Here is a 25,662-nt window from a genome sequence, read left to right on the forward strand (position 1 = left end):
ATTAATTCTAGCAATAGAACACTGAAGCAAACCACACAATAAACAACGCTTGATGCCGTCGTTTTATTCATTCTTCTCTTGCTATAACTAATCAGTTATTTAGCTCATGTTATTTCAACTGAGTTGTTCCATACTGAAAAGTGACATTTGTTAGCTGTGATGTAGTAAGATTTTTGCAAACTTTTATTGGCCCGACGTATCATATTTTTAGTGGTCCTCCACATTTCAAATTTTTTGCTTTTAATGTTTAATGGTTATCTTTCCCACTTTATTTAGGTGTTTATAGTTATGTCACCATTTAGAATATTTTAATAGGAAATAGTTTTGATTTTGCTTTTGTTTGTATATTTAACTGGATTATTTTGAAGGTTGTTTAAATTGTCTACCATGTTGGCACACCAAATGCCCCCCCCCCATGAGTTAGTGAATATTTTAGATTAAACATTTTATTTGTTTGTAATGTTTGATGCCTAAAATAATACCCACAGTATTACAAACAATAGGCACGTTTTTCAAATCAACAAAAAGGCTTTTATTTGAGCAAATTATAAAAAGGATCAAAAACAGAATGGCAGCACTTGAACAGCTAGCAAAATACATGCAAACTTGCATTTCAAACATGGTGAAGGATAAACTAGCCAACCTCAGGAAGCACACAAAATAAAATCTGAAGCAGCAGCACATAACCAAAGGAACCCAAGCTGTGGTAGTCCAAACAAGATGCCATTTGTGGGGGATCAAATGGAAGGCAGGGCATCAACGTCTCCTCTTCCTTGCAACCTTCCTTCCAGGCTGCCTTACAGCGGGTCTTCCCTGGGCCCTTGCAGGTGGGGATGATGTGGCAGCAGGAGTATGATGTTCAGCAAGCCGGGCCGGGTCACATAGCCCAGTGTCTGGGGTCAGCATCTCCCTCTGCATCCACCAAAGGGCCTGGTTGATGATGCCCTTGGCCAATTGCCTCTGCTCCTCCGTGCCTTTATTGAGATCATGTGCCACGGAGGCACTGTAGGCCTCAGTGGGGTTGAGGGGGGCCCTCATGATGGCACTCGCCTCCTGAATCATTTTGAGGCTGGCTTCCTCCACTGCCCCCAATTTCTTCTTACGGCCTGGTGGCCTAATATAAAGGGGAGGAGCCTGGCTGGTGGTGCTTGTCCTGGGGAGCTGCTGAACGCCACTGGGCCCGGCCTCCTCCTGGCTGCCACTGACCCCTTCGTCCTGGCTGACAGTGAGGAGAGGATCTGCCACCTCCTGGCTGGTCTCTTCTTCCTGTGTAAAAAAAAGGGACATGTTGTAATATATTTAGGAATATACTCACTCACATTTTCATGCTTGAATCTTATTTTTTGCCTTGAATTTAAACTTGAAAACAGACTAACCCTCTGACCCCTGCAGTTGTCATCCCTGACACCTATTTGTTTGCCCACGATTTTAGATTTTTACTTCCCAGCTTGTATTTTATTAACCAATATCAAGTCAAGAATCAAACAATAATTAAGATTATTACATAAATAGTTATGAAACTACTATACCTCATCATCGTAGAGGCGCAGATCTGCCTCTCTGTCAGCCAGGCCCTCTTCATCTGACTCTGCAGGGCTGTGGTGATCTGGGGAAGTCCCGCTGGGAGGTAGCGTGGAGGAAAGGTTGGGATTCAGACTTGACATTGATGGCCTGCCTTCCAGTTGATCCCGCAAAAATGACATCTGGTTGTAATACCACAGCTTGGGTTCCTTTGGTGGTCTTGCTGCTGCTCCAGATCTTAGCTGCTTTTGGTGAGCTTTGTACGCTCTCCTATATGTGCCCCTGAGGTTGGCAAGTTTATCCTTCACCATGTTGGCACTGCATTCTGGCACCCATGTCCTCATGTATGCTGCTAGCTGTTCAAGTGCTGCCGCTCGTACGTCCTTATTGTGGTAGGTGGGCTGCTTTGAATCCCACAGGATGGGCATTTCCCTAAATTTATCCAGCAAGTGCTGGATAATCTCTTGGGTCTGCAGGAGATCCATTGGGAAATTATGATTTACTCTTTTTTATTCTAGATTGAAAAAATAAAAAGAAACCAAAAACACAATTAAAAAAAGCCTCAGCATTTACATTGATAGAATATGTTGTTTAAAAAGTAGTACCTATATAGAAATACAAACACAGTGTCTCTTGTTTAGAAAATGCTGGCCAGCTCTGCCCCATTGGTTGGTTTTAGCTAACATTTTTTTTATACATGCCGCCCCTTTGGTTACATTGCAGGAAATAATAGAAATCTACAACCATACACAATTATTACAAATGACAGCATTCATCAAGGCACTATTGCATGTGTAGATATCCTGCCCCTCAGCATTGATTACATGAAAGAAACTTCCTAATGACCTCTGTCCAACCAACACAGAACAATACTTGGCCTGATCTGAATACACCCTACATAATTGATAATGAGTCACAGCATTTTTGACCTCTCTATTTTGTGATGTCTACAAAAGCATTTGGGTACGAAAATCACATTCTGGTATCCAAGAGACATAATAGCTTAATAAAACTGTGCAACCAACAGACCAAACCCCCATCCCATGGCTCTACATTTTAGAGACCGCTGCTGATCCCATGTTTAAATTTCTTACCTGCCTCTCTCAAAATCCTCGTTTGTTACGCTCGCTGAATTAACACGTAACCTACGTAATCACGTCAAGCGCCTTTTATCCACTCCGCGTATGTATGAAACGCCGCCCTCGTCACCTTTGCCATGCCCCTAATCAATTGAAAAAGTAAATATGGCGTTAACTGTGTAGGTTCTGGAATCGCGCGAATATTCTCCGCGTAACCTACGTCAATACGTTGTTGGCATTCGCGACACTCCGCATATGCAAGAATCCCCGCCCTCATCTCCGCCCCTGGCGGGACATTTCCTCGTTTCCACGCCCCTAATCTCTGTGGGAAGGAAAGATGGCGATGTCACACGAGCGGGCACGGAGCTCTCATGGCGCAAGTGAAGGGACAGAGGCAGGACCGTCCCGATCCAGGCCTAAAAGATATAAAGCCACTAATATGGCGTTCGAAGAAATGGTGGAGTTGGTTTACATCATGAGGAGGAAGGATTATGATGGTGAATGTGGGCCCTACAAAACACCGAACCGTAGAAAGTCACACATAATGGACAAGGTGGCAAGGAGAATGAGGAGAATGTTTGGTGTCACCAGGTCAAAGGAGCAACTACGGAAGCGTTGGTCCGATTTAAAATTGAGGGAGCCACATCACATGAAGAAGATACTCAAAATTCTGCGTAAAAGTAAGTCCATATTATTTAAGGGGGGGGGGAATGTCTGCAATAATGTGTTGACATGTATTTTTTCACATCTGCCTCCTTGGCCTGCTTGTACTTTTGAACACGTGTAGATACTGTATTGTGTTTATGTCAAATAACAACCCTTACCAAATTTTGTGAAATAGTAAACACGCGTAATATGACATTGTTTTGCAAAAATGTGACGTTACTCCAGGAACAACACACCTGGACATGGCTGACTGGCCCCAAACTTGGTTTTCCAACATTGTTGAATAGCAAAATCACAGAAATTAAATTGAGTGAATGTGACAGGCAAACAAGATTCATTCTCCAAAATGCAAATAAAGATGATGTTTTAACATCTTGAAATGCAAAGCACCTGTGTCTCAAAAATCAAAGTATATTTATTTGGAGGGTCGACGAGAATTAATGTTTTGGGGGGACATCCATGTGTGTCACTTCTTTGCAAAAAAGGGGCAGGATCAGAGCTTGGCCTAGAACTACGCCAAAAATGGAGGATTGCTGAAAGAATAAACAACCAAAAATCATCATAAATGTATCGTCTATGCAATGTGTGCGATTTATGATATCCAATATCTGTGTGCTGATGAGTATACCTTTTGTTTTTTATTATTTCTTATAGGGGAAAGAAGACGCCAGCAATTGGAGGAGGCAGAGAGGGCCAGACACCCGCAAAATCAAACACCTCCACATGTTGAGCAGGAGGAGGCTGGGGAAGGAAGAGAGGAGGATGTGGAAGGAGAAGAGGATGTGGAAGGAGAAGAGGATGTGGAAGGAGAAGAGGATGTGGAAGGAGAAGAGGATGTGGAAGGAGAAGAGGATGTGGAAGGAGAAGAGGAAGGAAGAAAGGAGGAAGGAAGAGAGGAGGAAGAAGTAATTTTGGACTTAGAATTTATAGCAGATGAAGGGCAAGTGGCGGAAGAACAATTTGGCGAATTGAAAGAAGGTGGATTGATGGATGAAGGAGGAGTCGAAGATGATGGGGAGGTGGTGGAAGAAGGAGGAGTGATAGAAGATGATGGGGAGGTGGTGGAAGAAGGAGGAGTGATAGAAGATGAAGAAATTGGGGATGTGGAAATTATCAGGCCATCAGGTCAGTGTCACCCCTATATTAATAGGGCCAAACATATGCAGATAGGCTGGAAATTATTTACATATTTTGAATGCCAATTTGTTTCTTTTTAGGGGATGAAGATGGTGTATCACATTTTTCACGTGCAAGTGCTTCTATAATTGTACAGCAAGTAATGGAGTGCAGCACGGAAATGGACATTATGCGGGAAAGGATGCTAGTCATGGAGCAGAATGTGCGAAATGTCATTTCAGAGTGTAGCACGGAAATGGACAACATGCGACAAAGGATGCTAGTCATCGAACAAAATTACAAAAATATCATTGACATGATGGGCCGTGTCAAAGACTGAACCACAGAAGCCCATCCCCCGCCCATCCCCCGCCCACAAAACCCTTTTTAATTTTTGTACTTTATAATACGCCAAAATTTCTAAATGCACACACAGTGTGCCAATATGTGCTATCTGCCATCACAGACTATCTATTGTCTGTGCTTTGTGGGTACAAACCCCTCCTCGATCCTCAAGTAGTTGAGAGGAAGGGTTTGCTCCCACAAAACACAGACATTGATCACCCATGATGTCAGATAGCACATGTGGCCATTTGTCTGTTTAACCAATGACATTTGGCGAGTTTTCACTGAATGTGTGCATTTAGAAATTTTGGCGTGTTCCAGTGTGAAAGCACACCATCCATATGACTGACTGCTGTTCTTTTTTTAAATTTTTGTTTGGTGTTGATCTTTTTTGGTTTGTAAATGTTTCCAGTTTCAGATCACAAAACGAACAAGAAATCTCACCTAAAGAAAGAAGTTAACTAATTTTTCTAAAAATAATAAAAAAATTTGTGTTGTGTTAAAATCTTGTTGAAAAAATTAGACACAAACAAATACAAAGCCAAAAAATGTTTTGTATAAAAACAATACACAAACATTTCTAAATGTAAATAAATGTCTTCGAAACAAATACCCAAAAAAAAAATTAGAAAATAAAAAATAACCCAAAAAATTTCTACATAAATTAGTCTGGGTTATTGAAAACCAAACTAAATAAGAACTTTAATTTTGAACCAAAGTCTAAAAAAATTATGTTTAGAAGTGTGTATATATATATATATATATATATATATATATATATATATATATATATATATATATATATATATATATATATATATATATATATATCTATATATATCTCTAGAGATAGATATATAGGAGACAAGCCCAAAAATTCTTGCGTATAGTTTCAGTGAAATTATTCTTACATTGTGTTTCGATCAGTATTATTGCTAATCACTGTCAATAAAGACAAAAAAATAAATAATTAAAAGCCAATATTTTGTTACAAAAATTTGCAGGAAATGTTTTCTGCCTAAAAATACACATTTATTGTTAAAAAATGACTAAAAAAAAAAAAAAAAAAATGTGACATCAAAAGCAGAAAAATGAGTGGCTTCTTATTTCTAGACTGAATACCCAGTTAGTAGATGAGTGAATAATGTGCAAATGTGGTTAGTTAATACATCTGAGTAAGTAAATCTGGCACTAGAAGTGCACTATTTTTGGAGATAACCTGGAAGACAGAAAAATAGAGAAAAAGCAGTAATGACAAACAACTGTATAAAGTCCAATGGTCTAATTATTTATTAGTTGTGAGAATATTCCTTTCTTTGGGGGCCGAATTAGAAAGAAATATGATCTGGCATAGCAATGGCCCCCCGACCCATGAAGTACTCAACATATTTGTCGCGTACCTCACGAGCAGATTGGGGGGCCAAGCCAGCGCGACCAGTGTCCAGGCCAGGAATGTTCTCTGAGGGTAGTCCTGCCTCAGAGCCCATGGAGGCTAGGTACGTCTGGGAGTGCCTGCGTAGAAAATTGTGCAAAATGCAGCAGGCAAATATAATGGTGTTCAATTTATATTCCGCCAAATGTATCGATGTCAGGAACAGGCGGAACCGGTTGCTGAGGATCCCAAAGGCATTCTCGACTACCCTCCGAGCCCTGGACAACCGAAAATTGAACACACTCCTCTCTGAGGTGAGGGTCCTCTGGGGAAAAGGCCGCATTAGGTGAGGTCCAAGGCCGAAAGCCTCGTCCGCTAGGAACACAAACGGAAGTCCTTCCACATTATCTTCATCTGGTGGCAATGCCAGACCACCAGTTTGGAGACGATCATAGAAATCAGTCCGTGCGAACACTCCCCCATCTGACATCCGGCCGTTCTTCCCCACGTCCACATATAGAAACTCATACTGTGCCGACACCACCGCCATCAACACAATACTATGATAACCCTTGTAGTTATAATAGAAGGACCCCGAGTGGGGTGGGGGCACAATGCGGACGTGTTTCCCATCTATTGCTCCACCGCAGTTTGGAAAATCCCACCGCTCGGCAAATTGGGAAGCCACAGACTGCCATTCCTGTGGTGTGGAGGGTAGCTGTGGGGACAAACAAAAAAAGAGATTTAGTACTTTGGCACATAAACATTGCAAACATAATCATACAAGCATCCTTGTGCAACTTTACATTTTTAAAATAGCATTTGCAAATTATGAAGGGAGAATTTCGGGGCACAAATAGATAGGCCCACTTAATTAATAAGAGACTCCACAGCCCTCTGATGGGGACAAAAACACTTTGAAGGGGGGGTGGGGGGTGTTTAAACTGTTTTTAGAAAACAAAAAAAAAAAAAAAAAGTGGCATGGTGGGGGTTGGCCCGAAGATAGCATGCTGGACAGGTTAATATTGGGTAAGATCAAAATATGCAGGTAGGCCAAAATAAAAAGAACATGTAAAAGCTGATATCAACATGCATAGTGAGAAAAGGGAACGTTAGTTAAACACACAGCATATCTGGGAAATAAAATAAAAAGTTAGTTTGCCACATTATTAAAGACACATTGTGAGGTTAAAATGAGGAAACTTACCTTCATATACTCCTCGTGCATAACTTTAATGATGGCAGCACACGTGTCCGGTATGATGACCCCAAGCGCCTGCGGAGAGATGCCTGTCGAGAACTTGAGGTCCTGCAGGCTCCTCCCAGTCGCCAGGTACCGCAACGTGGCAATAAGCCTCTGCTCGGCCGTGATGGCTTGGCGCATCACAGTGTCCTGCCTCGTGATATAGGGGGACAGAAGTTCCAGCAGACTGTTGAATACGGGGTCCGTCATGCGGAGAAAATTCCTATAGTCATTAGGATTATTCTCCTGGAGTTCCCTAAGCAGAGGCATATGAGAGAACTGGTCACGCTGGCGCAACCAATTCTTGGTCCAGAAACGCCTCCGCCCCCTGTTTCTGGCCAAAGTACTGGAATAATGAACATATCCAGCAGCCATCCCATAAACAGCACCAACTCGCGAAAATTGACGCTGCTGCTCCATCATGGCTTCAAACCGGCCGGCTGGTCAGTCAAGAACACACTCCAACAGAAAGCACAATCAAATCCAGCGGTACCTGCAAAGAACGCACGACACACAGATACGAACGCACAGTACGAATCTGCTAAGCAGAACGAACTGCACGCCTGTACCCGAATGCCAACTACGTACCCACAAGCACACGCACTGAACGAGAAAATACTACCTGCTAAAGCCTGGAGACCGAGAAGCGCGAATCAGCTCTAACCAAACCTTCACTAACACGAGCAAAGCCGTAACTAGCAAAAGCGGAACAGAGGGCGTCGCCATTGACTTTGGCCTTTCCCTTTATAGTGACGTCAAACGTGGATTACGTGCACGCGTTCAGGTCCGCAGGGAAATATCGTCCGCTGGTGTGTACAAGCCAGCGGGCCAAATGAAAAAACAGCCTTGTACGCCGGAAACAGCCCGTCGGACATTTCGAGCGAACATGTTTGGTCGTGAGTACTCGGCCTGACTGACACTTTTTGGGAACCAGTGTTAATAATATGCACTGTCACTGTACTAATGACAAAGGGTTGAATGTGTGCCTAGCCAGTGTTTTGGTGTTCTGCTTTTACTATGGGAAGTGGTGTATTCTATTCCCTGCAGGGAAAACAAATCCAACACTTTCCTGCTAAAGGACAGAACTCTACCTTGTATAAACCCAGATTGGTCTCCTCCACTAGTCAGTCCCATCCCCCACACAGTTGGAACACACCTAGGAAACACAGTTAACCCCTTGATCTCCCCTTAGTGTTAACCCCTTCCCTGCCAGTGACAGTAATCAGTGGCTATTTTTAGCTCTGATCGATGCATATATGTCAATGGTCCCAAAATGGTGTCAAAAGTGTCTGCTCTGTCTGCCAGAATGTTGCAGCCCTGATAAAAATCGCAGATCACCGCCATTACTAGTAAAAAAAAAAAATAATAATAAAAATTACATAAATCTATTCCCTATTTTGTAGACGCTAAAACGTTTGCGCAAACCAATCAATATACGCTTATTGTGATTTTTTTTCCACAAATATGTAGAAAAATATATATCGGACTAAACTGATCAAGAAAGTCGTTTTTTTTATTTATTTTTTGGATATTTATTATAGCAAAAAGTACAAAATATTGTGTTTTTTTTTTCAAAATTTAAGGTCTTTTTTCGTTTATAGCGCAAAAAATAAAAATTGTAGAGGTGATCAAATACCACCAAAAGAAATCTCTATTTGTGGGGAAAAAAGGACATACATTTTGTTTGGGTACAAAGTCAATTGTCAAGTTAAAGCGACACAGTGCCGTATCGCTAAAAATGGCCTGGTCAGGAAGGTGGCAAATCCTTCCAGGGCTGAAGGGGTTACAGAACTGTGTAGCCTCACTCTAAGAGCAATGCAAAATGTTATTTGAATGTCATGACTCTCTGACCAGGAAAATGTGTTGTTTTACAGAATTGTCGTGCGTAGAATAGATCACTTGGAATAAGATAAAACAAAAGAATGGCCTACTGTTTATAAAAAAAATAAAATCACTGGGATTGTTGCTATTTATATTTGTGTTTTACTAAGTAGCTTGACCTCAGATCAATTTAAGAAAACAACAGAATTTCCTGGTCAGAAAATTATGTAATTTCAGAATGTTCCCTTGAGATCTATAATAATGTGAATAAGATCAGTTAGTGTGTTTTTGTATGTGTGTGTGTGTATATAAATATATATCTATATATATATATATATATATCTATATATATATATATATATATATATATATATATATATATATATATACACAGTGCTCCGCATAAATGAGTACACCCCTTTTGATAAGTAAGGGCAAGATTCACAGAAGAAGTACGCCGGAGTATCTACTGATACTCCAGCGTACTTTCAAATTTGCGGCGTCGTATCTTTAGTTTGAACCCTTAAACCAAGATACGATGGCTTTTGGCTTCGATCCGACAGGCGTACGACTTCGTACGCCTTTGGATTCTAGGTGTAATACTTCGGCGCCTGCTGGGTGGAGTTTGCGTCGTTTTCCGCTTCGGGTATGCTAATTAGCTTTTTCCGGCAATTCACGAAGGTACGCGCGGCCGTCGCATTCTCTTACGTCGTCGCTAGTCGGCTTTTCCCGGCGTATAGTTAAAGCTGCTGTTTGGTGGCATATAGATAGACTTGCCATGTTAAAGTATGGCCGTCGTTCCCGCATCGAATTTTGATTTTTTTTTTTTGCGTAAGTCGTCCATGAATAGGAAAGGACGTAACTCAAGTCGACATTCACAAAATTACGTCGGTGCGACCTCATTTCGCGCAAAGCACTGCGGGAAATTTCAAAACGGAGCATGCGCAGTACGTTCGGCGCGGGAACGCACCTGATTTAACTGATCAACGCCCCCTACCCAGATCATTTGAATTAGGCGGGCTTGCACCAGAGGGATTTACGCTACGCCACCGCAACTTTACAGGCAAGTGCTTTGTGAATCAAGCACTTGCCCGTAAAACGTAAATGTGATACGTTACGCAGCCGCAAATGTCTCTGAATCTGGCCCTAAGATTTTAATATCTCAATGAACACAAGAACAATTTCCAAAATTCTGACATGTTTTACAGAAGATTTGTTTAGCTCATTACATGAAAGTAAGGTAAATATAACTGTATAACTTAGATGACAAAATCTTCAGTTTTAATTAAATTAGTTGATGCAAAAATGTATGTATTTTGTATGACCTCCATGATTTGTTATGCCTTGTACACACGATTGGGCTTTTGCCAGGCCAAATCACATCGGAATTCCAACAAAGTTCCATCTGAGAAAAAAAGAACATGTTCTATATCTAAACTCCAATGGAATTCATCGGAACTTCCAATAAAAAAACTCTGATGAGGCTACACACGATCGGAATATCCGATGGACTTTTGCATAAGGCCAGTACCAATTCTTCTAGTTATAGAATGAACAAGTAGCCGACATATAGCAACATTTGCCTTTTCCTCCATTCTTCAAAAACTGCCTCTTTTAGAGACTGGATGCTGGATGGAGAGTGACGCTCAACTTGTCTCTTCAGAATTCCCCATAGCTGATTGGGTTCAGATCGGGAGACATACTTGACCACTGAATCACTTTCACCATGTTCTTCTTCAGAAATGCAACAGTAGCCTTACATATGTGTTTTGGATCATTGTCATGTTGCAAAAGTGCACGACGACCAAGGGCATGGAGTGATGGTAGCATCTTCTCTTTCAATATAGAGCAGTACATCTGTAAATTTCTGATACCATCAATTAAATGCAGCTCCTCGACACCAGCAGCATTTATTTGGCCCACAGGACACTGCCACAACCATGTTTTACGGTAGACCCCATGCATTTTCCTTTATACTCCTCACCTTTGCAACGCCATACAGTTTTAAAGCCATCAGTTCCAAAAACATTTATCTTGGTCTCATCAGTCCAAAGTGGAGAGTCCCATTAGTCTTCTTTTTTTGTGCATGGGCATTAGGAGAGGATTCCTTCGTGGACAACACCCATGCATGCCATTCCTCTGCAGTGTACACCGTAACGTGTCATGGGAAACAATCACCCCAGTTTGGGTTTCTACTTCTTTAGTTAACTGCATGGTGATTTTCTTTAACCCTTCTCATCAGAAGACGCTCATGTTGAGGTGTTACCTTTCATGGATGGCCTGGATATCTCTGTGAGATGGTTGCAGTTCCATCTTTGTTACATTTTTGCATCACATTTGCTACAGTAAAGCTTTGCTGATCTTCTTGTAGTCTTTACCTTTCTTGTGTAAACACATGATTTAATTTTTCACGCCTTGTGACATTTCTCTTCCATGTGGTGTCATTGCTGACAGCATGAAATGGGAAGGGGTTTTCTTTGTTAAGTAACACTCTTTTATTATCAGCTGTCTGCTGGACACCTGTTTAAGAAATAATATGACTTACTTGTAGTTGAATTCTTGTTATATAGGATTTTATTGTCTAAAATTATGCTTTGCTCTTAAGATTTTGCTTGGGGCTTATTCACCTTTGCAACATGGTCTTGAATGAATTTTCTGTGAAAAATACTTTTTTGTGTGTGCAGATTAACCACTAGCCGACCAGCTCTCCTTTGGCTCTCCTGCATGAATTGACGTACCTGTACGTCGATCCATGCAAGGAGTATAATGGGTACACGTATGCCACTGGCTGTGCGGGAGCATACCCGTGGGTCCCGTGGACTCGATGTCTGCCGTTGACCCATGATCACGGTGAGGAGAGGCAGAACGGGAAACTGCCTATTTAAACAAGACGGTTCCCCGTTCTGCCTATTGACATGACAGAGATCTATTGTTCCCAGTGATCAGGAACAGTGATCTCTGTCATGTTACTGGCAACCCATCCCCCCTACAGTAAGAACAGACTTTGAGGTTCCATCAAAAAAACAATTTTGTAGCTTACGACTAAAAAAGAAACAAAAAAGAACATTTTTTTTTACTCATTTGGAAATGCCTGTTGCTATGTGGTCCCACGAAATCTGCCTTTGAAACCACCTAGGATTCTGACATCATCTCCCTCTAATGCTCCTGGGAAATGTGTGTCATCATTTCCCAGGATGCAGTGCGCTGTCCAATTATCACTCCCCATCCAAGACTTCCAGGAAGTAAGTGCCTGTAGGCTTCACAATGCCCACAAGCAAAATGACAACGGTGTAGATATAGTTTTATAAACTATCTTTTTTGAATATCTATGCGGATCGGCGGCGGATTGTAAAATAGTAAGTGACTAGATTTATATTATAAAAACGCAGGATGAAAGGACATACATTTAAAAAATGCTAATTGTGGTTGGAACTCCGCTTTAACCCCTTGATCGTCCCCTAGTGTTGACCCCTTCCCTGCCAGTGTAATGTTTACTTTGATCAATGCATTTTTTATAGCACTGATCAATGTAATAATGTGACTGGTCCCCAAAAAGTGTAATTTGAGATCAAATTTGTCTGCCACAATGTCGCAGTCCCGCTAAAATCGCAGATCGACACTACTACCAGTAAAAACAATAAAAAATAAAGTCCATAATTCTATCCCAGACATCTATTGTAGACATGATATCTTTTGCGCAAACCAATTAATATACTCCTATTGTGATTTTTTTTACCAAAAATATGTAGAATATATATTGGCCTAAACTGATGAATAACTTTTTTTTTATAGATTTTTTACTTTATTGACCAAATAATGGCATGTTTAAATGGGTCTTGCTAAACTTGCATAAAAACACAGGGCGACTAATCACTGTGGATGCACCTATTTTAGTGTACCAACGTCCAGATAAAGTGACAATGGAAATTAATGGACTAATAAATTGGACTTTTGGCGGTACAGGTAGTTAATGTAAAAGATCTATAAATATTTATTTATAAAAAACGCATAAATAGAAACTTGTATACACAATTTCATAAGACAATGACAGCATATGATTTCAGTCCATCTAACACAAAGTAAGAAGAGGATCTATGCTTATGCAAATACATTCATAACATAAGAACGCATAGCATCAGAAGGGTATGTAAGAAACTAGACCGTGTGTACGTGGCCTTAGTGTTTGAAGCTGAATCCAATATGCGTAATAGTAGATCTTGCTTTTACTCTCGACATGTTTCGCTTACAGGACGCTTCATCAGGAGCATAGGAGTGGATCAATCGGATCTCGAAAAATACGTCGATCCAGCCACTGATAGTGGGGTAGGGAGTGTACAACGCTTTATACCTAACCAGCCTCCTGGGCATGTGGTAGGTGCTTGTTGTGTGTAAAAGTCAAAAGGTTAGGCTATAACACAAGCTGTTGGTAAACAGTTGAAAAGGATGGGCATAAAGGTCCCGACCGAGATCCCTCTGGCACACCATGGGCTTGAATAGGCCCCAAAAAGTAATACGTTGCCAAATGGCCAAGCATTGGCTACACACAGGATTGCGGCGCCTGTGTGTGGACACCCTCCGCTCTCTGGTCTCTACCCCTGGCTGATTTTGTTGCAACCGATCAGACACCGTCATATCCATTGATATAACTACCCTTCTGTCTTTCGGTGCTGAGGTGGCTACCTCCTCTCCAATGCTTGGCCATTTGGCAACTTATTACTTTTTGAGCCTATTCAAGCCCAGGGTGTGCCAGAGGGATCTCGGTCGGGGCCTTTATGCCCATCCTTTTCCACTGTTTACACACAGCTTGTGTTATAGCCTAACCTTTTGACTTTTACACACAACAAGCACCTACCACATGGCCATGAGGCTGGTTATGTATAAAGCATTGTACACTCCCTACCCCACTATAAGTGGCTGGATCGACATATTTTCGAGATCCGATTGATCCACTCCTATGCTCCTGATAAAGCGGCCTGTACGCGAAACATGTCAAGAGTAAAAGCAAGATCTACTATTACGCATATTGGATTCAGCTTTAACCACTTCCATACCAGGTACTTACGCAGCTTCCCGCCCAAGCCAATTTTCAGCTTTCAGCACTGTCGCACTTTGAATGGCAATTGCGCGGTCATGCTACACTGTACCCAAACAAAATTGGCGTCCTTTTTTCCCCACAAATAGAGCTTTCTTTTGGTGGTATTTGATCACCTCTGCGATTTTTTTTTTGCGCAACAACTAAAAAAAGGCTGAAAATTTGGAAAAAAAAATACGTTTTTATTTTTTTCTGTTAATTTTTTTGTAAATAAGTTTTCTCTTTCAATTACGGGCACTGATATGGCGGCACTAATGGGCACAGATGAGATGGCACTGATGGACATCGATGAGGTAGTACTGACGGGCACAGATGAGGTGGCACTGATTGGCGGCACTGGTATGCGACACTGATGGGCACACATAGGCGGCACTGATGGGCACACATAGGCGGCACTGATGGGCACACACAGGCGGCACTGATGGGCACACATAGGCGGCACTGATGGGCACACATAGGCGGCACTGATGGGCACTCATGGGCGGCACTGGGCACTCATAGGCGGCACAGATGGGCACTCATGGGCGGCACTGATGGATACTTATGGGTGGCACAGATGGGCACTGCTAGGTGGGCACTGGGCATGGATGGGCACTGTGGGGTGGCACTGATGGACACTAGGGTGGCGCTGATGGACACTGGGGTGGCACTGATGGACACTGGGGTGGCAGCACTGATTGTTGCCAGTCAGTGCCCATTTTATTTATTTATTTATTTTAGACTTTTTTTTTTTTTTCTGTTTTTTTTTTTGCCCACCCTGGTGCTCCAGGGTGGGCATCCCTGGTGGTCCAGTGTGGCGATCCGAGGGGGGGCTGCGCTGATAAACAATCAGCGCGAACCCCCCCTGTCAGGAGAGCCGCCGATCGGCTATCCTCTACTCGCGTCTGTCAGACGCGAGTGAGGAAGAGCCATCGGCGGCTCTTCCTGTTTACATCGTGATCAGCCGTGGTTGGACACGGCTGATCACGTGGTAAAGAGTCTCCGCCGGAGGCTCTTTACCGAGATCGGAGATGCAGGGTGTCAGACTGACACCCCGCATCACCGATCGCCGCGATGCGCGCCCCCACGGGCGCGCGCGGCATGAAATCCTGCAGGACGTTCTAGAACGTCCTGTCAGGATTTCATAACCACTTCCCGGACGTAAATCGGCCATAGGCCGGGCGGGAAGTGGTTAAACACAATGGGCCAGATTCTCAAAGGCGTTACGACGTCGTAAGTCCTAATCTGGCCCGGCCTATCTATGCAACTGATTCTTAGAATCAGTTACGCATAGATATCCCTTAGATCTGACAAACGTAAGGCTCTTACGCTGTCAGATCTTAAATGTATTTTTTTCCCGCCGATAGGTGTCACCGATGTCGTTTTCCCCGTCGCTTATGTAAATTAGCAATTTACGACCATTCCCGAACGTACGCGTGAACGACGCAGAGAATTTACGACGTTTACATAAGCGTAAACTTGCCCCTGCTAATATGAGGGGCAAGTTTACGTAGGTCCGTCGTATGCCATGTTAAGTATGGCGTCGGGTCAGCGTCGGCTTGTTCCGTCAGTTACGTTGTTTTCCTAAGTCGTCCACGAATACGACTTTACGTCAATGACGCCCAAGTCGGCATCATTGACGTTTTCCGTCGAGAACTGGAGCATGCGCACTGGGCTATTTTAAGCCCGGCGCATGCGCAGTTCGATAGGCGCGGGGGAGCGCGCTTAATTTAAATGAGTTGAGGTGCAGCTTTATGTTCAGATTAAAGTAATCTCTCAAGAATGTTAATGAAAGTGGTTGTAAACCCTTACATATGCCCAGTAAAGTGACTGGCCTCAGATGATACACAGAGATGGAAAAAAATTACTACTTAAGTTGTACCTGTTTATCTGCCACCTCTTTTCTCTACAGCTTTTCAACATGCATAGTTTATACAGCTTGTTTAAACTTTCAGAAAGCAGGGGGCAGAGAGCTGAGTTACACTCTGCAGAACTCAGTAAGAGCTGATTGGATGGAAAAGACACACCCCCTTCACAGAGGAACAGCGCTCTCTTGGTAGCTTGGGCTACTACATTGATTATGCCATACCTAAAGGCTGATTACAAAAGCATACTTACATTGGCCAAACTGAACCAACATAATTATGCCGAGTATTATTCATCACTATCACAGTGTGTTATACTTAATATATTATTACTCTCTTTTTCAGAAGGATGGTGCCATGTTTATTCAGAGATCATCTAAAATGAGCTTACATTTCCCAAATGAAATGTTTCACCTGGGTGTAAATGTAAATTCTGGTGTAATGTTTTTGTTCTGCTCTGTGTATAAATATCGCACATGGATCAGCCACGTAATGTTGTGTCTTATCTTGGGAAAGTTACATTATTACAGTCACTAGAGGTGAAGAAATGTTTCATAACTTCACTTTCTCAGATAACAATTTTCAGCCTAGGTATAGTTATTTGTCTGGAGCTCAAGAAAAAGTATTTTAATGATAAAAGGTTAAGATCTTGTTGAAAAATAACAAAATTATACTGGTTATCCATATTGCAGTATGTCAGGAATTTCTTGATAAAGACTTGATGATTCCATAGTAAGTGATTTGAATGTGATTGTGAGTTAACATTCAGGATATTGTTCAGATTGAATCTTTTTGGTGAGAGATGCTAAAATGGAAAGAGACATTAAAAGGGAAAAAAGGACCAAGGGTTTCAGAAGATGATCTACAAGGGACCAGCAACAAAGATGGGGTGTTTGTCAAAGTGGTGGGAAAAAAAGCTTGGACGAATGGTCATTATGTTATAAAATTCCAGATATTCTACATTAAGTAGTTAATCATACTTAAAAGGAAAATAATTGCTAGTAATTACTTAATGTCTCTCATTTCCTGCTCTTTCTACTTGAAGCACAACTTCTAGTTATACACTTTGCCCTAATTACTTGTGCCCTGAGAAATTGTGTTTTAAACTTTTTCAGTTAATTTTGCAACCTTGTAACCCTTTGGGATCCTGTGTGGTACATCTGTTTACAGTCTATTTATTGTTTCCTACACTTAAAATGTTCTTTTGTAAAGAATGTTTCACCAAAACATCTTTCTGCATAAATAGGGGAATCATTTGGGAAAAGAACTGTAAAACAATAAAGGAATTAGGACCAGTGCAGCCTTGGACTGAAGGATAAAAAAGTGTGCTGCTTGCAAATGTGTTGGTATTGGTCAGGGTCACTTTCTAGGACGATCTCTTTGGTCTCCATAGGGCTTATTTATCTTTAAACACAACCGTTTCATCTCTATATGCCTGCCCACTTTGGATCAGCATATTTTTGCATACGTCCATCTACCAACATATTGGATATACATATGATAGAGCTTGCTGTGATTGCCTATATCTGGCTAACTTTGATCTTCTATGGGTCTTTAAGTCGAAATTCCGCACCGGTACCCTTGAGAAGCATTACAGCCATTTTTTTTACAGACATTTTTTTATCTTAAATCAGGTCATTCATGTCCGTTTCTACCTTATTGACCCCTGAAGAAGACTATATTTATTTGAAACATGTTGGGAAATGATTGGTGGCTATACAATAGATTTAGTACATGCTATCTCTGCTTATATATGAAACCTTAACATACATTAGACCAGAAATCAAACTGTATACATTTTATCCTAGTGTACAAATAAACTTTTTTACTTTTATGAAAAATATACTTGGTTTTGAATTTCAATTGCTGCAACAAAATCCCATGGGAGATACTCTCTTTGTTTATTACTTGTTAAGGGATTAAGCAGCTTTGGAACTCATGCTACACTAACCACTTCCATTTTCAATGTGTTGACAAGGAACATGTTTCTAACCTTTTAGATAGCTGAGTGAGCACAGGGATAACCTCATCAGTGTGCTGCTACTTTTTGTTTGTACAAATACAATTCCTTCGGAAGGCAAAATAGCTCCTATGTATATTTTTTTACACATGCATTTAGTTATTTGCTTAGGCCAGGATTCACAGACACTGGTGCACATTTTTGCCGCCGTAGCGTATCTCCTTTATGCAGCGCAGAGAGGCAATTATGGAATTCACAAAGCACTTCCTCCCAAAACTGCGCTGGGTTTCCTAGGCGTAAGCCGGTGTAGGTAGAAGTGGGCGTGAGCCATACAAATGAGGCGTGACCCCATGCAAATGATGTGCCGAGCGCCAGACAGATACGTATAACGAACGGCGCATGCGCCGTCCCGTGGGCGCATCTCAGTGCGCATGCTCACAATCACATCGAAACAACTGCCTAAGATACGCCGGATCACTGCCTGCGGCGTGAACGTAACCTACGCCTAGTCATATTCACGTCCAACGTAAACTACGTAAAATACGCGGGCTTGTGTTCCCTGGTGCAGCCCTTTGCATGGATGCTGCTGAGTTACACCTCCTTTATGGGGCTTATCTTTACGCCGTACGTACAACTTACGCGCACCAGTCGTAGCCTGTGTCGGGCGCAAGTACGATCGTGAATCGGCGTATCTCCCTCATTTGCATATTTGCATATTTGAATAGAAAATCAATGGGAGCGCTACATGTGTCCAGCATAAATATGCACCCACTATACGCCGGCGTAGGCAAGTTACGTCGGTGGAATAAAGCCTGTTTTAGGCGTTTCTTAGTTTTGTGGGCACGGCGCACAGATACGACTGCGCATATTTGCACTCAGGCTGTGTATCTCGAGATACGTCGGCGCAAGTGCTTTGTGAATCCGGGCCCTAGAGTTTAACTTTATTGTGAGGTCCTTACTATTTTATTGTACAAAAATGTATATCTGTATACAACAGTTTTTAACTTTAGGGCTAGCCAAATTTACATGTTCTGACTAATACCATATGAGAAATTAAAATTTTCGGACAAATTTGACTTAATACTGTACTTCATATCACTAAGCTTCTGCATACTCATATATATATTGTAAAGTATGTTCATTGAAATGTATTTGTTTTCTGTGATTTTTCCCTTTTCTGTTTCAATATTCTTATTGGAATTTCAAGAAATCGGAACAAGTCATGGTTTGCCTACGCAGGGGCAACATTAAAAAGGCATGTAAAGAAACACAAGTAACATTACAGTAAACTGTTACCAGATGTTTCCCTTTTAAAATTGTGGTGGTCCCCTAAAAAAAAAAAAAATAGAGAGTGTAAGTAGAAAATCGAGTTAGTATCACAGAACAGGCAATAATGAAGTGATTATTAATTAACCAGGGTGTTTTGGGAACTGGATGAGAAAAGAGGGAGAAAAAAACTACCGTGAAAGCTGTAATTAAAATTGAGCATTGTACTCCTGTATCAAGTGATGATTTATGAGTCTTGTTAATTATCATATTTTTTTTTTCAACAGGCCCAGTGGGAAGGTCTCACGGGACGAATTGTGTTTAACAAAACCAGTGGGCTACGAACAGATTTCGATCTAGATATCATCAGCCTGAAAGAAGATGGTCTTGAAAAGGTATGTATACATTTAATACATTTAATATTTTTACCTTGTTCTATGGTTAAGCAACCTCTTTATAGCCTTTATTTCAAGGTCACTAAGAACTCATTGACACCATTATTTCTAAAAGGTCAGTCAAACAGATGGTAATCGCATATTAATAATTACATCATTTTTGTCTTAATTAAGCCATTATGTTTCATTTCTGTTTCATGAATATATTCAGGAACACTGTACATCATAGTAGATAACCTTACAGAAAAAAACTATGTATAATGAACTGTTATTAAGTCAGTGGAAAAGTGGGACAAAGAAAACTAAAGCTACATTTTTTGGTAATAACAGCCAGTCTGATGTCTTATTTTAGCAGAGAATGGATAATTTGACTGGCTGAAAAAGGCAGCTGCTCCGCTTTTGGTCTACCTTTTGTTGCTCCGCTTTTCATAAATTAGCCTTTGTATGTAATAACGCTCTTTAAAGTGGTATTAAACCCAAAACAAAAATATATTATATTGCAGCTTACTAATTGTTAGATCTGTTTTAGTCTTTTCTACCTATTTTTTTAACCTGGTGATCAAGCCAGTTAAATGTTATTTTTCTGCTTTCATTAACGGGCCAAACTGTCCAGCAAAAGTGACAGTTAGAAGGTTGAAACAAACCATTTAACACTGGCAAGGGTGCTTACAATGATCAGATTATATTCTCAAAACGAAAAACAAACTGTTGTAACTGCATACAAAAAGTTAGCTGGAGTTTCAGCTGTACAGTAATTTGTTAGTCATCTACAATTTGTTAGTACATCTAAATCTGCTAGTGCATCTAATACAACTCTCTCTCAGGGTTGACAATGCTGCTGTCCAATGGTGTCTCCAGTGCAACTCCATCCAGAGTAGAGACACCCTAAGACAGGAAGTGTGTTACTGGCCAGATCACCAGGTAAAAAATTTAGGAAAAAAATGCCAAAAATGTAACTAATGCAGCCACCCTATGTAGCGCGTGTGATCTGCAATCTATTACATTATTGTTTTTAGGTATAATACCCCCCCCCCCCAGTTATTACACAAAAGGTTATGTAAGGAGATGAAGAATGGAGAGGAGGAGTTAGTCCAGCACTGAAAGTAAGCAGATGGTTCCTAAAGAGGAGAAGGCTATGGTCTACAAATAAAGAGAGGGCAGGGATTTGGCTATTGTTTAGGTTGTCGACATGATCTTTTAACCACTTCCCGTCTGGCCTATAGCAGATTGACGGCTGTTTCTGTTATCCTGACTGGGCGTCATATGATGTCCAGCAGGACAACATCCTGGTGCGCGCTCGCAAGGGCGCGCAGCGCGGCGATCGCGAGTGTGGCCTATCAGTCTGACACACCGCATCTCCGATCGTGATAAGAAGCCTCAGACAGAGGCTTCTTACCATGTGATCAGCATGTGACCAATCACAGCTGATTATCGCGTGAACCAGGAAATGCCAGTAAACGGCATTCCTCGGGTTTGCGCTGACAGGGAGAGCCGATCGGTGGCTCAGCTCATTGATTATCAGCACAGCCCCATCAGATGTGCCACCACAGGTACCCATCAGCTGCCAGTCAGTGCCCCCTCAGGATCGCCTGTCAGTACCCAATAAAGTGACAATCAGTGCCAATTAGTGCCCACCACAGTGCCAGTCAGTGCCCATCACATTGCCAATCAGTGCCATACAGTAACACCTGTCAAAATCTCATCAGTACCTCATCATCAGTGCTGCCCATCAGTGCCACCTGCCAGTGCCACCTGTCAGTGTAAACTTTTGATGCAATTAAAAATGCTTTTATCATTAAACATAGATTACATAGACTAACTAGTATATCTAGGCCACTATTCGGAAGCACCAGTCTCTTTACTCAACTGACCATCAGCTGTGTTCTGTTTCAAATGCCAATTTGTTGAAATATGCAATGACATACATCCTAAAGCTCAGTCTGTGCAGACAGTATGGTCACTTTCTGACTTTTTAAAGTTCACAGGCAGCCTAACTCTTCAATAACACAAAGAGGCTCAATCCAACATAATTTTACTTCAGATAAGTGCAAAACAAAGGATGTTATTTCAGTCTTGAAGTGTAAGAAGACAATAACTTTTCTGAACCCTGTCTCTTCAGTGGTAAAGTGAAAGCAACTGAATACAATAGATAGTGTCTTGCTAAGGGCTGTACTAATCAAAGGCAAAACAAGATTTGGGGTAGGGGGGAACAGATGAACATACTAAAGGCAAAATTAAAAACAGTGTGCATATAACATGTTTGTTGTTTCACATACAGTATACTGTCTGCACAGACTGGGTTTAAGAAAGTACATTATGTCATTGCATTTATCAACATATCAGTAAAAAAAAAAAACATTAAAAATAAAAATTGTCTCAAGGAAAAGCAGCTTACATAGTATAAGGCAGTCAATATAAACAGTAAATGTAAATGTAATGTGTTCTGTGCTAATTCAAAATGGTACAAATATACAAAAAACAATCAGTGAACAACTGTGTAAATCAACCACAAATACAATTGTGAAAATCAGGTAAGTGTACCAGTCCAAATAAAAGATAGTCCACAAATAGGTCTACCAAGAGTCCTTCTATAACACAATGTGAAAAGGGACACATACACCATTTTTTTTATATGTGCTCCTCATTGACTTGAATGCAACAACTCTATAATAAAGTGCAGTCCGTGCCTCCTTAACCATAAATGTCCGTGATGAAAAATGGTTCAATAATGCAAAAAAGTAAAGTACATAGATAATATAATTATTCCCATGGATAAGAGGCTCAAAACCTCCTGACAGTCCAAATTTAAGATCCTCCCTGGTTTAGTTGTAATATTGAACCATGCTGGTGCTCCTCCACCTGTCTCCCAAAACTCTCACCTCCCGGATCTTTTTACTAGGCACATAGGTTTAATGACCGCCTCCTTGTATCTGTGGAGTGTTAAAACGAATGGTCCACTGTAATCCACGATCCGGTATCCTGAAATAGGTAGCTGGAATAGGGGGAGGGGGGCGCTGGGGGATCGCTCCAGCCCAGCAAGAGGAGAAAAGGCCACTATAGTGTAGTATTCTCGGTAAATTTTTAATGATAAAAATAACAATCAGACTCTTACAATTATAATAAACAAAGCTAGCAGGGTATGATTGCAGTGTATTCACACTGTCTTACTGTGACCTCCGTTGCTCCTGGTCTTCGCTGTCGACCACCTTTATACATTTCCAAAAATAAAGATTTTATTTATTTATTTCCTGAATATATATGACTTTTGTTTGGTAGATTAATTTAATACGGTGTTTCTAGACATTCATTTGAAAGAAACAGGGAAGAAATAAACCAATACATGTTCTAGTGTTTTTACAGATACTTTCTAGTAATTGGAGCAAATACAAATGGCAACTTCAAAAATTGAAATGCCTTTTACCAATAAGGATACTACATACATAAGACTTTCAAGTGACAGCAAATTAGTTAAACCCAAAAGTAAAAAAAAAAACTCTGTTAAAATGTATGCCAAGGAAAAAAAAACATATGTGGTACACCCCTATAATAAAACAAAAAACAGGCAATAAGAAGGTGGTTCTAAGTGCAGTAAAAACTAGACTCTACCACTTGCTTACTGGGCACTGATTAGGTGGCACTGATGAGGAGGCACTAATATGCTGCACTGATGGGCACTGATAGGTGGCACTGATATGCAGGACTGATGAGCACTGATAGGCGACACTGATACTGGTACTGAGTGCTTTCATGTGGGCCATGGTTGGGGCCTGGTTGTCTGTTGGCAAATTTTCTAGGGCTACGGCATTCCCTTTTAAAGTGGCCTTGTCTTCCACAGTTGTAGCAGACATGCAGATTTCATGTTGGCGAGGGCAGGTACGGTGCTGCTCTGTGAGGATTCTAGGCCACTAATAACAATGTATCAAGGGGCAATACTCTGTACTCTGGATGTAACAGGAACCTTTCGGATTGGTTCTTTAAAACCTGAAACAAACGTGACAGCCAGCATGTGTGTATGTGCTTTGTTCTGCATGCTGAAACCTAAATCATTAAATACTTGTGAGATTCTAGTGTGAAATTTCTCTACAGATTCTGCCTTGTCCTGTGTAATATCCTGGATACTAGTTTATTGGTCTGCTAGGCACTCTTGCGCCCAGACTTTCAATCAGGACGCAAATTCCCATCCTGAATCATAGGTGTTATTAGTGTAACTTTGATTGTCATTGAAGGACTTTTGCATCACCAGCCAGTAAGCATCCCCTGCCTTTATTTCACAGAGGCTCACCAAATCCTGCCACATGACAGCGTATGTCTTTGGCATTTGGGTGATCCTCCTGTTAAATGGCATGCGCTGCTTTTCAGGATCCGGTAGGCTTGCTACAAGGGATGTGGCCTGTCTGGGGGTGATTGTTATATACATCAGAGGAGCCCCTGGTGCTGCATTTATTCCCCTAGGTGCGTGTGTTGACTGTCCAGTGTTCTGTGGGACATGCACAAGTTCCTGATTGTATTTTGGCTGGTATGGTCTAGTGGAATCATATCTTTGGTGGTGTGGAATACTGGGTGGTGGTTGTTGGGTGTGTGTTCTGAACTGTGAGGGGCGTAGGAGGGGGGACTGTAAATGTGTATCACCACCAAATAGTCATACTGAGGGAAAGTGACAGTGTGTCTAGGAACACGGTTCGGATGCGATTGCCAAGCTGCACACCCACATGGACGCACAAGAGCAGGCATTCTGGGGCACTGTCATATGGTGTCATCCCAGAACGAGTGCCACACCGCTCCTCCATCATTTGATGGTGGGTGGATGACAAGTGATTAATTGACCAAACAAGATCAAAAACACTTACAAGATGTGTAAAGTATACAGGCTCATCTGTATGTGTATGAGGTCCAATGTCCCGTACACACGATCGGCATTTCCCATGGAAAAAGTCAGACAGACTCTTTCCATGGGAAATTCTGACCGTGTGTATGCCCCATCGGAGTAATTCCATAGAAAATGTCGATGGTCTTTTACTCCGATGGAATTCCGTTGGAATTCCAATGTGAGTTTGGTCAGACAAAGGTCTGATCGTGTGTATGGGGCATAAGAGTACCAGCTGTACCACAAGGAAATAAAATCTGATGGAAGGACGTAAAAATTGTAATAAAAGTAAAAATAAAAGAGAGAGTACATAATGTGGCATATCAGGTTATAGGAGAACAGGCACTGTCAAGATATATATATATATATATATATATATATATATATATATATATATATATATAACAATATAATTTAACAAAACACTTTCAATGGTATAAATGGTAACAGACCAAAGGGAGTCAAAAATAGGGGTTCTTTGTTAGGATTTGCATGCACTTTAACATAAATCTTTTTATGCTTTAGCTCGGTTATTAACAAGCAAAAGGGCACAATTTTAATAACCGTTGTAGAAAGGAGGGCAGCAGTCACCATACAAGTAGGACCGGACACCAATGTATGACATTCTGATGGTGACATTAGAATTAGAGATGTCTTTAGTGTTTTTTCCACTACTAAAGCAGTGCTGCATGACATGTATAAACCCCAAGAGCTGAAGTGATCAGTACAGCCAACTGTTCTCAGCTGTTCCAGAACCAGATGCTTCAGGACATCTTGATCACCTGCAAATCCAGGCTCAATTTCCATTTACAAAGGTCTTGTAAGATTAATCAATGGCTTAGAAGACATTTATATCAGAGTGTGGATGGGAAGTGGTTAAATATTCCCTTTCAAGAAAATTAATTCCTGGAACTCTTCTCTTATCCTTTTATTTTTTCATTAACTACTTCATATTAAAGGCAATTACATAATTTTGTTTATATTAAAAGTACCTCCCTCATTCATTTATCTAAAGAGGTGTGCGTGTGACATTTTTGGGTGAGGTTTCTTTTTTTAGAGAGGAAGTACAACTTTCTAG

At 41.2% G+C, this 25,662-nt stretch overlaps 1 protein-coding gene across 1 annotated transcript in view; it reads left to right on the plus strand.

Annotated features, from left to right (window-relative positions):
* Positions 1 to 25,662, plus strand: part of GRIK3 (glutamate ionotropic receptor kainate type subunit 3) — a 710,309-nt gene that overhangs the window by 454,517 nt on the left and 230,130 nt on the right. Inside the window, exon 8 of the mRNA XM_040337236.1 lies at positions 19,613 to 19,720. Coding sequence (XP_040193170.1) covers positions 19,613 to 19,720 — 108 coding nt within the window. The remainder of the gene's footprint in view (positions 1 to 19,612; positions 19,721 to 25,662) is intronic.

Source organism: Rana temporaria, chromosome 2, assembly GCF_905171775.1.
Source record: "Rana temporaria chromosome 2, aRanTem1.1, whole genome shotgun sequence".
Classification (NCBI taxonomy): domain Eukaryota; kingdom Metazoa; phylum Chordata; class Amphibia; order Anura; family Ranidae; genus Rana; species Rana temporaria.